Source organism: Cladophialophora yegresii, assembly GCF_000585515.1.
Source record: "Cladophialophora yegresii CBS 114405 chromosome Unknown aczIN-supercont1.4, whole genome shotgun sequence".
Lineage (NCBI taxonomy): Eukaryota > Fungi > Ascomycota > Eurotiomycetes > Chaetothyriales > Herpotrichiellaceae > Cladophialophora > Cladophialophora yegresii.
Window position 1 is genome coordinate 1,317,505 of NW_006913048.1, and position 15,050 is coordinate 1,332,554.

General features: G+C 53.1%; 7 protein-coding genes across 7 annotated transcripts; 3 read left to right on the forward strand and 4 right to left on the reverse strand.

Moving 5' to 3' along the window:
• Positions 1-203: 203 nt before the first annotated feature.
• A1O7_05801 (uncharacterized protein) lies at positions 204-4,007 on the reverse strand (the record flags this gene model as incomplete). Its single annotated transcript, XM_007759809.1, has 1 exon — positions 204-4,007. The coding sequence occupies one exon, from the start codon at positions 4,005-4,007 to the stop codon at positions 204-206; it is 3,804 nt and encodes a 1,267-aa protein (XP_007757999.1).
• Positions 4,008-4,774: 767 nt separating this feature from the next.
• A1O7_05802 (uncharacterized protein) lies at positions 4,775-5,601 on the forward strand (the record flags this gene model as incomplete). The annotated part of the gene is made up of 3 exons (XM_007759810.1): positions 4,775-5,319; positions 5,368-5,472; positions 5,532-5,601. 3 exons carry the CDS (start codon positions 4,775-4,777, stop codon positions 5,599-5,601), a joined length of 720 nt encoding a protein of 239 aa, XP_007758000.1.
• Positions 5,602-5,916: 315 nt separating this feature from the next.
• Positions 5,917-6,325, reverse strand: A1O7_05803 (uncharacterized protein; the record flags this gene model as incomplete). The annotated part of the gene is made up of 2 exons (XM_007759811.1): positions 5,917-6,127; positions 6,201-6,325. 2 exons carry the CDS (start codon positions 6,323-6,325, stop codon positions 5,917-5,919), a joined length of 336 nt encoding a protein of 111 aa, XP_007758001.1.
• Positions 6,326-6,784: 459 nt separating this feature from the next.
• Positions 6,785-7,401, reverse strand: A1O7_05804 (uncharacterized protein; the record flags this gene model as incomplete). Its single annotated transcript, XM_007759812.1, is given in 2 exon segments — positions 6,785-6,858; positions 6,876-7,401. 2 exon segments carry the CDS (start codon positions 7,399-7,401, stop codon positions 6,785-6,787), a joined length of 600 nt encoding a protein of 199 aa, XP_007758002.1.
• A 1,206-nt stretch (positions 7,402-8,607) lies between these two features.
• Positions 8,608-9,134, reverse strand: A1O7_05805 (V-type proton ATPase subunit F; the record flags this gene model as incomplete). The annotated part of the gene is made up of 4 exons (XM_007759813.1): positions 8,608-8,748; positions 8,801-8,972; positions 9,023-9,057; positions 9,108-9,134. 4 exons carry the CDS (start codon positions 9,132-9,134, stop codon positions 8,608-8,610), a joined length of 375 nt encoding a protein of 124 aa, XP_007758003.1.
• Positions 9,135-9,433: 299 nt separating this feature from the next.
• On the forward strand, positions 9,434-10,789 carry A1O7_05806 (uncharacterized protein; the record flags this gene model as incomplete). Its single annotated transcript, XM_007759814.1, has 2 exons — positions 9,434-9,688; positions 9,743-10,789. The coding sequence occupies 2 exons, from the start codon at positions 9,434-9,436 to the stop codon at positions 10,787-10,789; spliced, it is 1,302 nt and encodes a 433-aa protein (XP_007758004.1).
• A 261-nt stretch (positions 10,790-11,050) lies between these two features.
• A1O7_05807 (uncharacterized protein) lies at positions 11,051-14,459 on the forward strand (the record flags this gene model as incomplete). Its single annotated transcript, XM_007759815.1, has 2 exons — positions 11,051-14,413; positions 14,436-14,459. 2 exons carry the CDS (start codon positions 11,051-11,053, stop codon positions 14,457-14,459), a joined length of 3,387 nt encoding a protein of 1,128 aa, XP_007758005.1.
• Between the last annotated feature and the right edge of the window lie 591 nt (positions 14,460-15,050).

The window sequence follows — 15,050 nt, forward strand, 5'->3', positions numbered from 1 at the left end:
GGTACAACTCCCGTACCCCGAGACAGGATGCCCGATGGTTCGGTGGACTTCAAGAATACGCCTCCTCGGCGACCCTTGACCTGTCTATGCAGGTACTGTAATGGCTAGTCGCCTCGAACACCTTTTGGGTGGTTGATGGATGCTGTAAGAACAGTAGAGCGGCTAGATGTGATCCTGCGTTTCCCAGAATCACATACTTGCTTTCAGTCCGGTCCCGACGTCGCATTATTGTTTCTATGGGCTTCCCAATTGTTCAAAAGCTTGCCCACTTCTTTGAAGCTTACTGGCTTCGTCATGTATATGTCGCACCCACTGTTGAACACCTCGCTCTGGTCACGAGCGCTTGCGAGCCCAGTCAAGGCGATAATCATCGCCCCAGGTTTGGTGCCATACCCATCCTCGAACTCGCGGATCGCGCGAGTCGCTTCGAAACCATCCATGACGGGCATTGAGATGTCCATGAATATGATATCGAAAGGTTCTTTGGCTGCTTTGACCGCGTCCACCGCTTGCTGGCCGTCTTCGGCTTGTTCGATAGTACCATAGGCGCGTTTGTTCTTCAGAAATGTTTCGAGCAACCTGAGGTTGATTTTGTTGTCGTCGACAAGCAGGACGCGAGGGTCAATTTTGCTAGGAGTCGGCTGCTTTGCTACTGGAGATAGCGAGTGACCCGCAGACTCGGATTGGGGAGTGGCTGCATCACTTCCGGTGTCGAGAGGCGTTGATCTTCGATCGCTCTCGCGGCGCATTCTCGAGTTTGCCTGAGCGTGCATCGGGAATGGGAATGCATCGCCTTCACTCACATGATTCCGAGGAGTCCGCAACGCCGTGATAGGATCATGGAGAGCCATTTGGGCGTTGTGGCTTGCCTGTGATGCGGCAAATGTCTCGGTGGCTTGAACCAACTTTGCGTCGTCGGTTTCGCCCGGTAGATTGAGGTCCAGCTCCGCCAAGTTTTCGGTGACTGATTCCGAGTCTGCCAGAATGGGAGAGAGATCTGTTTCAACCAGCGGGAAATTGACTCTCTGGTCCACAGCCTGCGAAAATTGTGCTCGGACATTCATTTGCCTCTCGAGAGCGAGCCGTATACTGCGAGCCAGCTTGTGGGGTCCACACGGTTCTGAAACGAATTCGACCGCACTACATATCCGCTCTTCCACTGACTGTACCAAGGCAGCGCTGTGCCTCGATAAGACAGAGCACATCACCACTAGAGCGGGTCGCCGTCCTGGTGTGGACACCAGTCTGTTTAGCAAGGGGTCCAAGTCTTCCTCTTCAACAATCACAGCACTTGCGCTATCGCAAAGTCGCTGATCCAGAAACTGGAGACCATACCAATCCTGCACGTACGACCTGACGATCCGCTGAAGCTCGTTATCTGACTGCGGCTCAGATTGCCACAGTGTTACAGTCGCGTCAGACCATTGGTCTCGCAAAGTAAGGAGGGAATTGTCGACACTTGAACCTCCGGTGGAGTTTGCGCCAGCGGCTCCGTCGGAATATGGCGTGGTCTGCGTTGAGGTCTGCCCAGGCAGAGGTCTCTTGACTGGCAGAGTAACTTCGACGGTGGTACCCTCCTGCAATTTGCTCTTCACATCGATGGTGCCACCTAGCATCAGCACAATACTGCGGACAATGCTCAATCCAAGGCCAGTGCCCGGGGCAAGAGCATTTTCTTGCGCGAACGGAACGAAGAGCTTCGAGTTCAGAAACTCCTGAGAGATTCCTTTCCCAGTGTCTGCAACTGTAAGCACCATGGATTCCCCACCTCCGTCCTCTTGTGCATCGAGGAGTTGGAGGCGGACGTTAATGCTGCCCTGATTTGTATACTTTATTGCATTGCCACTGAGATTCATGATGATCCGGCGTACAGCTCCCGGCTGCGTCAGAAAAGTCCAATCGGCTTTCTGCACATCAAGAGTGATCTTGACTGGATCGGAGTGGGGCGTCTGATAGTCCAGAGTCTTGCCGCGTCCTCGGGCTTCGCGTGACATATCTGTCAGGTCCAGGCCGGAAGTGTACGTATGGCCAAGGACCAAACCGTCAACCACTTCTTCTAGGACCGCAGAGACGTCTACCACACCCAAGAGCTGTAGCAGTGCTGGCGCACCATGGGAGATTGACTTGGACGTGTTCTCAGGCCCTAGGTAGGTGTAGCGGCGTGAGCTATGGCTATGCTTTTTGTTCGAAGCCTGCCAATGCTTCTGGAACGAATTAATCTTGGAGAAATCTAACACGTGGTTGATCGTGTCGAGCAAGGTCCGGCCGCACGAGTCAATGGTGGAGATCAGGCTTCTTTGGAAGCTAGAAAGGTCCGTTTCGGCAAGGAACTCGACGCTGGCCAAAAGGCCATGTAAAGGCGAGCGCATTTCGTGAGAGATGGTTCCGACAAAATCGCTCTTTTGCTTGTCAGCGAGAATCGTGTCCAACCGCGAGCATTCACCCATCAACGTGTTGCAGAATGAATTCAAAAAAGGTAATTCAATAGAAGAATTGAAGGACCGTGTCTCCACGGCGGTTGCGACAAAGCAAGCGTAGGCGAACGAGCCCGTAGTAGCATCCCAAAGAGGAGTAAACAGGACTTGTCCCGCAGCGGGAAACATGGCATGAAGGGCGCCGAGCTCCAGCTGTTTCCGGCGGCTCTGCCTCAGGGGTTGATCTGACACCCTCCCGTATCGTTTCGAAATATTCGTGTCATCCTCAGACGAGGACGAGGCACTGGCGTCGAAGGTAAACAATCGTCCCCCTGGGTATCGCCCGATCAAGTCCTTCAGCATCTCCCCTTCCAGGATTTTCATCCTCTCATCCGTGCCCCTTTCTGGCATCAAATGATTGGTGTGCGTAGAGTAGGCCACGACTGACGGTTTCGCGACAGGCCTCTGAATATCGCCTTTGACAGCTCCCCCAGTACTCCCAAGAGTAGCTCCACGCTTCCTTCTGAGCTCGTTGAGGCTAGGCCCAATATTGAGAAAGACCACAGCTCCATCTTCGCCCAGATTTCCCAGACATTCTCGCAGTAGATTTGCGGCTCTCCCAAACGTCTTGGTGTGCGTTTTCAACTCTGAGTCCGAATCATCGCCCGCGGGCACGTCTTCTGTTTCTGAGGATTGCCCGGACGTGCTGACATCGTCGACGTGTTCAAGCGCGACGGCATTGACGCCAAAGGGCTTCGCTGGTGCTGGAGAAAAGTCACCCCGAGGAGGAACGGCTAGCCCGTACGTGGTTTTAGACTTCTGCTTTAACTGCATATATCCTGTTTTGTCGTCGTGAATGCTTTTGCGACCGGCAATGAAAGCCTCTAGCCCTTCGGCCATTCTTCGCGATTGACGTCCTTCGATAGCCTGTCTGTTCGTCTCAAGAAAAAGCATTATCTGTCCGGCCGTAGTGGCCAAAAAGGATTGCTCCGCGGGGGTGAGACCATCTGGGCGCGCCAGGGTGTCCATAACAGCCAGACTACCGATATTGATTCCGTCTCTTGTTCTTATGGGAACTCCAGCATAGAAGCGGTAGTACGGGGGCCCGGTAATGATCTCCATATTCGCGAATTGGGACTGGGTAAGGTCATTGATGACGAACAGGGGTGAAGGAGAGTCCTCGTTGTCGTCAAGTCTGAGCGTCAACTCACAGATCCTGCCCTTGAGCGGCAAAGAACTGCAGGCCAAGAATATGGGATCTTCGACGAACTGATACGTCCCCTCACCATCCTCGGTCGATATCTTTGTGGCCTCGCTCAGGAAATACATGATATCGCGGTCCATGACATTGATCATTGTCTTTCTGCAGTTCATGCGGAGAGTAGTCAGCTGAGCGATCGGCGAGAGCGCTCTGCTCAGGTCGGGGACCTCGCCGCTGGAGATCTCGAGGACAGAGGGGCGGCGGCGAAGATGAGGTTGGATCAGGTTGTCTGGTTGGAAGTAATGGTAGAATTCCCGAGCCCTTCGCGCATTGTCCACTTCATAGTCGGTACGTTGGGGCGAGCCCACACGGCCCTCTGGCAGAACAGCCATCGTGCCTGTCCTTGAAACTGTGAAGCTATCGCTCACGCACGCTTAGAGGCACCGATCACACCTCCCCGACAACAAGCGGAGATCAACATCTCACCACGTAAAAAGCGCAGGCGGTATCTGCTGGAGTGGGAAAGCCCAAGTCCAGAGAGATACAGAATGAATTCACAATTTGTCGCTCAACACAATAGAGCTCAACGTGCTAACAGGCGATAAGACCATGGGTACAGTCTCCTGCCTTCAGCTAGACACGGCGATGCCAGAGCCCACTGCACATTCTGACATTGCCGGAAAAGTTGGACATTTGGGTCTGGAACGTCCAGATGCTTCGGGAACTAACACGCGTTACGCACCCTAGTTAGGGACGGTAGCATGCAGCGTCCGAGTACTCCGTACCTGGACCGCTCTTGAACGCCCTGTGGGGCTCGATCGTCCTTTGGAGCAGTGGGAACCGAGAAAACCTGGCAGATCGACGCTTCTTTGGGTGGCTGCCGGCAACAAGCTCCGTGATAGGCACCTACAGGCCACTCCGAATCGGCTGTGCGTGGGAGACTCACCTTGGCGAGGGTAAAGATTGGGGAGACAAAGGGCCGCAGTTTCACTCAACAGTCCACAGTAGTGATACGGTGGGCTGCTTAGTCACTCATGCGGTTCGATGCTTGCTCAACGTCAGCGAATCAGTTCGAGCTCACATCACAATCGGTCGCAGGTGTCTTCATACACGGGAGTTATCGCACCCACCTTATTGTCCAACGTCCTGGGTAATCATAATGCGCGCGACGTCGCGACTTCTTGCGACTGTCAAGTCGGCCTCCAAATACCTCGAGCCAAATACTCCTACGGGCCTGACAGGCCTCACAACACATCCATCACCTCGTCCTGCATTGGTATGGACATATCGACAAACACTCAAGAAGCTCGAGCAGGTCCCTAAAAATTCCGTCTATCGCCAATCAGTCGAGGCACTCACCAAGCACCGCTTGGAGATCGTCGAAGCCACGAAACCCGAAGGCTACGAACAATGGTTGGAAAGAGTCAGGAAACAGATCGAAGCCAGTCCGAAGGCTTACAACCAATTGCTGAATGAGGAAGGGTCGCTGGCTAGCGAGAAGCCGCATGTTGAGCACATCGATAACTGGGACGGCCAAATTACGCGAGCTGATGCTCACCCTGAGGGTACAAATGATATGGCTCAAGCAGAACGCAAGACAAGAGCGGTAGAAGAGGAGGTCCGAGCCAAGAACTTGGAAGAAAAGGAAGGAGTACAGCCCACGGTCGAGGATCTGGAGGTTGAGCCACCGTTGACGAAGGAGCAGTATGTTTCCACTACAGGATAAAGTGCAATGCTGACCATGCTTCCCAGGATCAATGTTATTGAGACAAAGATCGGGGCTGGCCTGATTGAAGAAGTTATTTCTGTTGCCGAAGGCGAGTTGATGCTCGTGGATGAAATGTTACGACATCAAGTGTATGTTTCCTGCGCCTCCCACCCCTTTCGTTTGCTTCGTATCGCTGACTACGGTGCAGATGGGAAGAGCTGGAAGAGAAAGCTCCGTCCGGGCAATGGAAATACTTTGAACGTGGAGAGCGGGTGTAGGGCGATGGCCGATTAGATCGCACAAAGGAATAATTGTACATACTCCAACATGCATCCGCAATCCAACAAAAAGAACAAATCACTGTAAAGAAAAGGCCGGCGCATTGAGCCGGCGGTGCAGCCGCAAACTAACGTCATGTGCTTTTAGAGAGGCACTTAACGCTCTTGATCGAATCCCATTGCATGGTAATATTCTGTGTCTGTGGTAGGCAAGCCGCTTGTTGAGCACGTTGTTCGCCGCACTGGCTCTCACCAGACGACCCCATCTAATATGTACAATACTCTTCCGCTTCTCGGCCCCAATCGCAATAGTTTTTAGAACGGGTTGTCCTCCGGCGGCACCTCTCTGACCCAATAGCTTCCAATCACGGGCAATTTCGATAGAATGTCTTCCCTGACACGGGGCACTTCGCCAAAGAAGAAGACTGCAAAGACGCCCGCGGCGACACCGAAGCCTGAGGCAATGTACCCCAGTCGTAGAGCTTTGCCGGGAGTTAAGCCCATGAAGTTGGGGATGTGTCTCGTTCTAAGGCAGGCGAGTAAGCAACTCGTTAGCTCAATCCCAAGCAGGCATGAGAGTGAGGGCAGGATGAGCGTACTTTGGTCCGTAGGGTGAAACATAAGTTTCGTACGTTGGCTGCGGTTTGTACACGCGTAGGGGCGTCCGGCCGGAGCCATAGCCGGTTTCGAAGGCGGGTAATCTCAGGGCTCGTGTAGGAATCATGGTGGGCGAAGCTCTAGAGGGTGTGGGCGCTGATGTTTGGAACTCGAGAAAGAAGTTGAATGTCGTATGAGGCCGCAAATTGAGCTTTGAGCTCCGAAGTTGCGCAGTATTGAGTACGGCCCGGGGTAAGACGCAAGAGTGCAACATGCTTGTTGGCCAATCATATAGTCTGGAATAGTGACTCCCATCCGCGGAACATTCCTGACAAGTCCATCCTTTTTGCCGTGCGAGTACAGGTGTGTAGGTACTTGGTCGCTGTGTCGACAGTGTCATTATTATTACACTGGTCAATTCGAAACCAAGGGTCGCGGTGCTGATTGCGCAGTCATCGAAGTCAATTATGCTGGCGTTGTGACATTACGGCATCTCGATGAGTTCAGAGCTCCAGCCGAACGTTTGAATCCAGGGTGCTCACGGTCGCTCTACTGTGTAAGCTATGGTGTGGTAGGGCCATGCGCCCTAGCCGTCGTTGGAGCTCTTTGCTCTATTTGGCGTGGTGATCATCTCGGCGCGATCACTGTCCTTACTGTGTCCTACTGACGACTCTCACCTCCTTCCCACCTCTCCCTCCTCAGCCCCAAATACAGACTATCAACCCACTCGCTCCCAATCTCCCACGTCCGTTCTTTGAATCCTGTTGTCACAAACCCAACTCTCTCCAAAAGCCTGATACTCCTGTGATTCCGTGGGTCGACATCCGCGGTAATCTCTTCCATACCCTTTTCTCCGAAAAGATAGGGCAATACACCGTGCAACGCTTCTTGTGCCAGGCCTTGTCCCCAATACGAGCGAGAGAGGAGGAACCCGATCTCCTGGTCTTGCCAAACACCGATTTTTCCGATCGGAGACGCTGTGGCCTTATGCACGATAATGAAGTCCGAGACTCCGTTTTGGGCCGCGGCGGTCATTCTCTGAACCCATGTTGAAGTCTCGGAGGGGTTGGTATGTGGTAGTGTGCTCCTTCGTCCTCGATGAGAAGTGGTTGGTGGTGGTAACTTCTCCGTTGGAAAGAACAAGTAGGGTATGCAGGAAGGGAGGGAGAAAGGAAGGAAATTGCAACCATACCAATATCTCATCACCTCCGGATCGGAGAACGCTTCGTGAAGGCCCCTTGCATCGTCATGTTTGGCGCCACGTAGGAGAAGGCGCGGTGTCGATATTTCAACACGCCCGTCATTAAGCTGGGTTACTGTTGGTGGAACTCCAAGCGTCATTGTGGTCGAAGAACTTTCGGACATCTGTTCCTCTTGACAAATCGCGTTTGCCATCGTTCTCTGGGACACATTTGACAAGTATACACTTTCGCATTTTCATAGCGGTCCCCAAGTACAGCGGACAAATGTGGTGGACGACAAGTTATATATATATATATATTTGTGGCGTTCTTAGCAGTGCAACCTTGCACCAAAGGTCCGGCCTTCGATTGGGCCTCGGCCACAACTCCTGTGAAACGACAATGCTGTGTGTCCTTTTCCACCACCAACTGCATCATTGTGCTGCATTGAAGCGTTTACTGAGGAAGAGCTATGCAGCCATTACACGATTTGATGTCGACTTCCTGCTTATCGTCGATTTGGACATATTATGGCCTATTCAGCTATGAGCCTAGACGGCTACAAGTATGGCATGAGCGATTATTCCCTGAAAAGAGACAAGACATGTATCCCGAAAACAGACTTTGCAGTGTCAGACGCCGGCGAATCGCTGCAAAGTCATCATAGCGTAGAGGCTATATGTGGCGTGCTCCAGTTCACATCAAGCGTGACGACTGACGTAGTGGATACACATACACGCTTCGTGATGGGTTGATACCGTGCTTGTTCAGTCAGTACTTAGTCGACTCGGTAAGTTGCCCAGCAGGGCCTGTTCCTTTCTCAAGGCTGTACGGCGGAACGTTACTACGGGAGGTACCCAGTTCATCACGCTGCAACCCGTCCGTACATTGAAAGATTGAAAGAGAAGTTGAACTGAATGCTGCAACCGCGAAAGAAGGGCCAAACAATGCGAAGTAGTTCAGAAGCTCCAGGTAGAGATCGAGGTTGAAATGCTTTGAGTAGTGAGCTCCCGCAGTGCTCGAGAGCGTGGTCTGAGTCCAGCTTGCTGATGGTCATGGTTTTCATTCAATCGTCATAGGTTCGAGTATCTTATGCCTTAGGATAAAATAGACCTCGCGGAATGCCCGAAGACCCAGGTCTTCAAATCAACAGAGCTGGTACGTGTATATTTGCAGCAGTCCGGTCATGATGCTCCAGTTTGCGGCAAAGGCGAAGTAACCTCATCCTTCATTCTCCAAATAATCTCCTCACGCGTCGTAACACACTGTCTTTCTCTGGGTCATATGGATGGTCTTTGCTGGGGATCTCCAAAACAGCAGGGAAGGCATCCTGAAACTTGTCCACAGTATCCCGTATCTGTTCCGCAAGCTGTCTTACTGTCAGCGATATGTCCAGTGTGATTCCGCTGGCTGCGCCATACATGTTGGTTGATCAGGACGATGCCAATATCTTTACGCTCTTTCGTGAATCTATTGAACGCCTGTTCGATCTGTGATCTTTCCGTCCTTGCATCGCAAACCAAGAAATTCTTCTGTGAGTCCGGGGGATCGGTGACATGGCCGATACCAGCAAGGAGGAGACCTGTGACAGAGCTTGGAGAGCATTAGCCGATAGGACTTGCAGCCTAGATCGCCGACCTCACTCTTCGTCCCCAATGACAGCAATGAACTGCCGGTCCTGTGAAAATGTTTAGCAATGGGCCCGTGGTCGTAGGGATCCTCATGTACCTTGTACGCCGATACCGGCGCCGCCATCTCTGCTGAGACTGAGGCTCTACTTTCAGATGTAGATTGAATCTGGATCGAAGCTCACGAAGGGAACCTGCGAGGCCGAGTTGCAGTTTAGATTGTACCTGCGTCGGGGGAACCATCTCCGATTGGCTGCTATTTCGTCATTGTTTATTCTCCAGGTTCAGAGATTCGGTTTCACTGCCAATTTCACTTCCCCTCCGCCGCACCTTCACTCGACAGGCGCTTCTTGTATAAGCCGGTCTTGGTTCCCGAAAAGAGGAGATGCCGCAGGCGAGCTCAACCCTTGCTTCTCCTCGAGAAAGATGCCCAAGTTCGTGAGGCGCCAGTCTCTTGCAGAGCGGCTCAAAGGCCACCTTAACCCTTACGACTTTCTCCTATGGCTCTCGGAAGAACTGGAGGCCAATGGCTGGGATCAGCTGGAGAAGGAATGGGCGACTCCCATCGGCCTGGCTCTCAATCTTGTCTTTATCATTGCCAGAGCAAATACGAAACAAAAATCTACTGGTTATGACGACGTGTTTGGCGAGATCCCTGGAGTCGCGTGGACGACCTGGTTGGTATGAGCAAACGTTGTGGGAGCAGACATAAGATGGATCGCTAACTTTCTGCAGGCTACTTTCATTGTTCACTTCCTGACCCTGGTCTGCATGGTCAACGCGGTGTACACATTTTGGAGGAAGAAGCATTACCGTCTCTTCGAAAATTCAGTGGACGATGTTCCCAGTACTCCGTCTGCCAAACGCGTCCGAGTCGACTCCTCCCCTGTCTCTTCATCACCTTTACAATACCTATCGAGTATCATTGGCACTGAGTCGGCACAATCGAGAGCACACCCGGATCCAACAAGAGACGTGTGGGAGGTCGCAGTATGGGATCCGCTACCTATTGCTCTCCGCTTGTTTTGCTATTTCAGTCCTGGACATGTCTTGGTATATTGGCTCTTCTTGCCAACGGTACCATCTGATCCACGGCCCAGCGTCACAATTGCAACAGCCATGTTTGTGGCGGCATTGCTCACCGTCCAGCTCACATTCCTACAATCGAGCTATTCTACCCAGGTCAAAGATTCCGCTTTCATCTCGAAAGAAGTCCTCCATGAATATGATACCAAATATGTGAGACCACGAACGCAGCCTTTGTACCGAGATGTGGGAACCCAGTTCAGCGAGCAGGCGTCCTACAGTGCCGCGCGAGAGGAGCGATATAACAAAGTCGATACTTACACTCCAATGGTGGTAATCAATCGCGGCTTCAACCCCAAACCAAATCCGAACTACGTTCAGTACACAGACGCGGATACTGCTGCCTCTAACTCGAATTTACGGCATCGAGTATCAACCCCGGACTTCCGCTCACCCGTTCACAATGCTCAGCCTGGGTCAGTCATAAGACCTTTAGCTAGCATGCGTCAGCCGAATTTTCGACCGACAACTGCAGGCGGTGAAGGTGGAAGCCTCGGTGTTTACAGTCACGCTGCGTCTCCTCTTCGGAAAAGCGCATCGACAAACTTCTCTCGAGAGACTCGGCCAATGAGTCCAGAGAAGCGAGCACCAAGTCCAGACAAGAGAATGAGCGTGCCTTCTGGGGCTACATCTACATCTCAAAGATGGGCCCACCTGCAGCCAGATAAGCACCGCAGAGAAAGTGGTCGGTTTTAGCGCAGGCACGAGAGTGAATAATTAAAGATACCCTCGAATTTACATACATGACACACGAGATGTGAGTCGTTCTTCCACTAGCAATTGAACGGTCTGGTCGCAGTTTCCTCCCTTGGTCAATGACGCTCATCGTCGAGATCTCCGCAATGTGCGAGCCATGGTATGCTCAAAATTCCGAGCGTCACCGTTACCACCAACCCAGTGCACAGGCCATTATGTGGTATGAACTGCATAGCATAGCAACCACTCCGTTACCTCACGATGCCGGTCAAATATTCTGACCCCTCGGACGACTCGTCTGCTTCTCGCTCATCTCGTCTTGTTCATAGAGTATCGAATTCGGTGGGTTCTTTCCGTGTCAGGAAGCACACCAGACTTAAAACCGAAGACGAATCCGACCTTTCGGAAATTCGAAGCCCGCCACGGTATAGTACAAGGTCATTTCGCGACAGCCGCGGTCTCAACCCTGGCTCACTGAGAAGACACCGTGATCTAAACACCGACGGCGGTCGCGACATTCGGAGCCGTCATCCTGAGAAGACTTCGAGCGTTGGCACAAATCCATTCCGAAGAACGCACCAGTCACACAACTTGGAAACCGTCTTGGAAGTCCCCTCCAGCCAAGCGAGTCAACGAACCACCATATTCAACGACAGTCAATCACAGCAAGAGCTAGCCAAAGGACCCGGCGGCCAGTCTACATCAGTGGAAAGACTTCATGCGCAGCATTCCAGCGCATGTTCGGACATGCATCAATCTGTGAAGAGCGATGACTACCTTCTTGCTCGGGGAGCAAATCCCAGAACCGGTGTAGTCACACCTGCACACAGTGCTAGCAGCTCTCTTGATGATCACACTGCGAAGAGCCAAGCCCCACGCCGCCCTGCTCGCTGGCGACAGAAGAGTGATCAATGGATCAGTCTGGATCTAGGTGAACCTACACCTATTTCTACGGCCCCGTTAGACAGACTCCCTGAGCATCAGCACCAAGCGCTAAGAATTCCACAGAAACTGGTGGCGGCGAAGCCTGCAGACTCTATACGTGAATCTCGCCTGATAGAGAGCAGAGATATACCTCTTAGCTCTCCGGGACCCAAAGTGACCTTTCACGCAAATGAAAGACTGATAGAAAGCAGCGTTTCCCTGGATGAGAAGATAGACGCACATGGACACACTGTTGTGCAGCAATCCTCTAGATTGAAACCACCAGTAAAGCGCAAACCCGTCGGAAGTCCACCGAATCGAAGCCTGGCAGAGCGTGCCACCCACACCCAGGAAGGCAGCGATGAAAGTACAGATACCGTTCTGCGAACGCCCAGACTCAATGACGTCCTGAGCTCCTCTTCTGCGCCAGATGCTCTAAGAGGACGTTTCTTGAATCCCAAAAACGTCGATAAAGACCTGCCCAAGGTGCCCTACGACTCTGCTCTGCATGAGACTCAGCACGCTACTAGTAGCGACCCTTTTTTAGGGGCGCGTGGGACGGGCCAGCCAGCCAACGTCCCAAGTTCAGAAATCTCCAGCATCTCTGGGCCACAAATGGCCGAAAAAGAACTACCATGTCTGCTGATGAACAATGGCCCATCCCAGTCGACACGAAACAGCCCACCGTATCCCACGAGTCCCACAAAGACGACCGCGGATCTAGAGGAGCGCCACCACCGAGCAAAGCCCGAGGCACCCCAAGGACCGCGAGTAGGCGGCAATCCAGCATACCCGTATATTCGGACAGAAAGGCCGACATACCCAATAACCCCGGCAGCAGGCAGCCAGCACCTGATCGGAAAAAGAACCATGCCGGTACCGGTGTACGACAACCCTCCGAAGCACCCATCGCCGTTCGTGCGGACGACTCGGCCAAGAGTGGAGGGTCCAAGGTCCATGCCTCCGCAAGAAATGAGCGTATTGGAGAAGACGAGGTTGGCTCTCAACCCATTGTTGAATACCACTACCACACCCACCGGCACATTCATCAATGGAGCAGGCCTTCCAGGACCGCTGCAGGTTGGTCCAAGACCAACGAAGCCGGACTTGCACATGCATCGTGGCCACCATGGATTCCTCCGGAGACCGGCTCCACCAAGCGGTTCCGACATCATCATGAACACCACCATGAATATAAGTCCAGATTGCATGATGTCCATTCCGATGCCAAGAATCCGACCAAGAGCGATGGCGCGACCGGCAATGCCCACGAGAGCGGAGGGGATGTACGGCATTCCCAAAGTCGAGAGCCGAGGACGATGGGATCCGACACGGCGGGACCATCAGTCGCAGAGAATGCTGACACCCATCGACACCGTCTCCACACCAGGAGTCACAGACCCAGAGCCAGTATCTATGCCAGAGGTTCTGAGGCCGCCTGTGGAACCTTGTCGAGTTCTGCCATTCGAAAGCGAGACCCTGCCCGAGCAGGAAGAAGTGAGGTCGACCAGCTGTGGCCTGATGAGGAAGTGCAGCCGCTGCATTCATGGCTTTGTGGACGTCAAGCTTCACACTACCGATAGTGTCATCCATACGTCCGACCCCCAGAAGGACGTCCCCGAAGCAAAAGACGGTACTAAACCATTGCGTCCATATCGGAGCCCACTGCCAGTGCTGCCAGAGGATTCCACACTCTCAAAAGACGCCATTGCACAGCAAGGCGCAACGACTGCCTCACATGGAAAGGCTGAGAGCGACGAACGTGACCATAGCATCTGTTGCCCTCAGTGTTGCAAGCTGGACTGCCACGAAGGATGTCTGGGACATCCTAGCCCGACTTCTTCGCCCAGTCCAGTCAACAGCATGTGGTCTGGGGCTCAGACTCCCAGCAGCTCCAGCGATGTATCGACTCTTGTGACCGGGATAGACGCCTATGGAGAGGCCAAAACTGAGAAGCCGGAACAGAGCACAAAGACCAAGGGTTCCGATTTTGTCAAGGCTCCGCGAAAATTACCACCGAAGATGGCCCAGGCGTCCAAACCTCATGGCAAGCATATCCAAGCAGCACTGTCGGGGCCGCCGTTTGGACCGTCAGTGCAGACCCCGACACCCCCGACACCCGCGAAACTCGAAGTGCTCAGGCCCCAGGCCCACGCCATTGCGGCTGCCTCAAATGCTCTCAAGCCGCCAGCGCCTGCAAAACCGAGTGAGGCAGTACCAGCAGCAAGGAGTGCAATAGCATTCACTCAGCAGAAGGGTACTCTAGCGCGACCGAACATCCACAGGAGGCAGAGAAGCAACAGCTTACCCATCTTCGGCCTGGGTATCACTTCGCGGAAATCCAGTGGCTGTGCCGAGTCCAATCGAGCAGTCAGCGGGTCCCGTCTGCGGATTCCCTCACCCATGGACCTCGCCCTTGGCTGCTCTGCAACTAAAACCGACTTCTTTCGGAGCCGCAACGTAAGCGGTACGAGCATCAACACCATCGAAGTTCAGATCCCCAATCTTGCTTCATATACCGCTCTCTATGAACTTATCTTTGTTCCTATCGAAGCCACCACGATATGGGTCAAGACTCACCCCCAGATGCTCACCATAGGCGGAGACATGCTTCGTCGAGCCTGGGAGATGGCGCAGATTATGACGAAGACAGCGTGGAGTGTCTGGGCCGTCATCTTCGTATACTCCAAAACCGGGAGGGTAAGGCTTCATCTAAGTAAAGGAGAAACGGCTTGGGGATTCTTGATGGATATGGCCAGAAGCATGCTCTACCTTTTGGTATTTGCGGCAGTCGGTGCGTTAGTTGTAAGGATCCTCGGATTGATACTGGGCGTGTTGCGGGTGGGTGTTTGGTTCTTCAGGGGAGCTTTTTGGCTGGTCAGGGGTATTCTAGGGTTAGGGACTGTGAAATGAATCTGCAACGAATGAGAACGGGGTGTGGAAGGTACCCAAGGCCAAGGCGGACTGCACCGGACGCGAGTTCATTCGCAGGCGGTGGTGACTATCATTACGTAGCAGGCCAGTGATAGCAATAGATTATCCATAGAGATTACCACAATCCCAGGAACCTCGCGGTCTCTACCTAGGTACCTAGGTACTTGCGTTGTCCAACGTATGTGGTTGGGGCGGCAGGTGCACGCCTTGTATTGCCAAGAAGCGCTATACCCAAAGGGATGTAGCTCGAGAGAAGCCATCCGCCACTGCGACAGCTGAATGAATGAGACAAGTCGAGGGAGATCAATGAGCTGTGCTGGTGGGGACCCCAGACTATGTGCGGTCCAAAGTCGACTACACAGAAAGCGCGGTATAGCAATCCATGGCTGCAGAAGCCAATGCT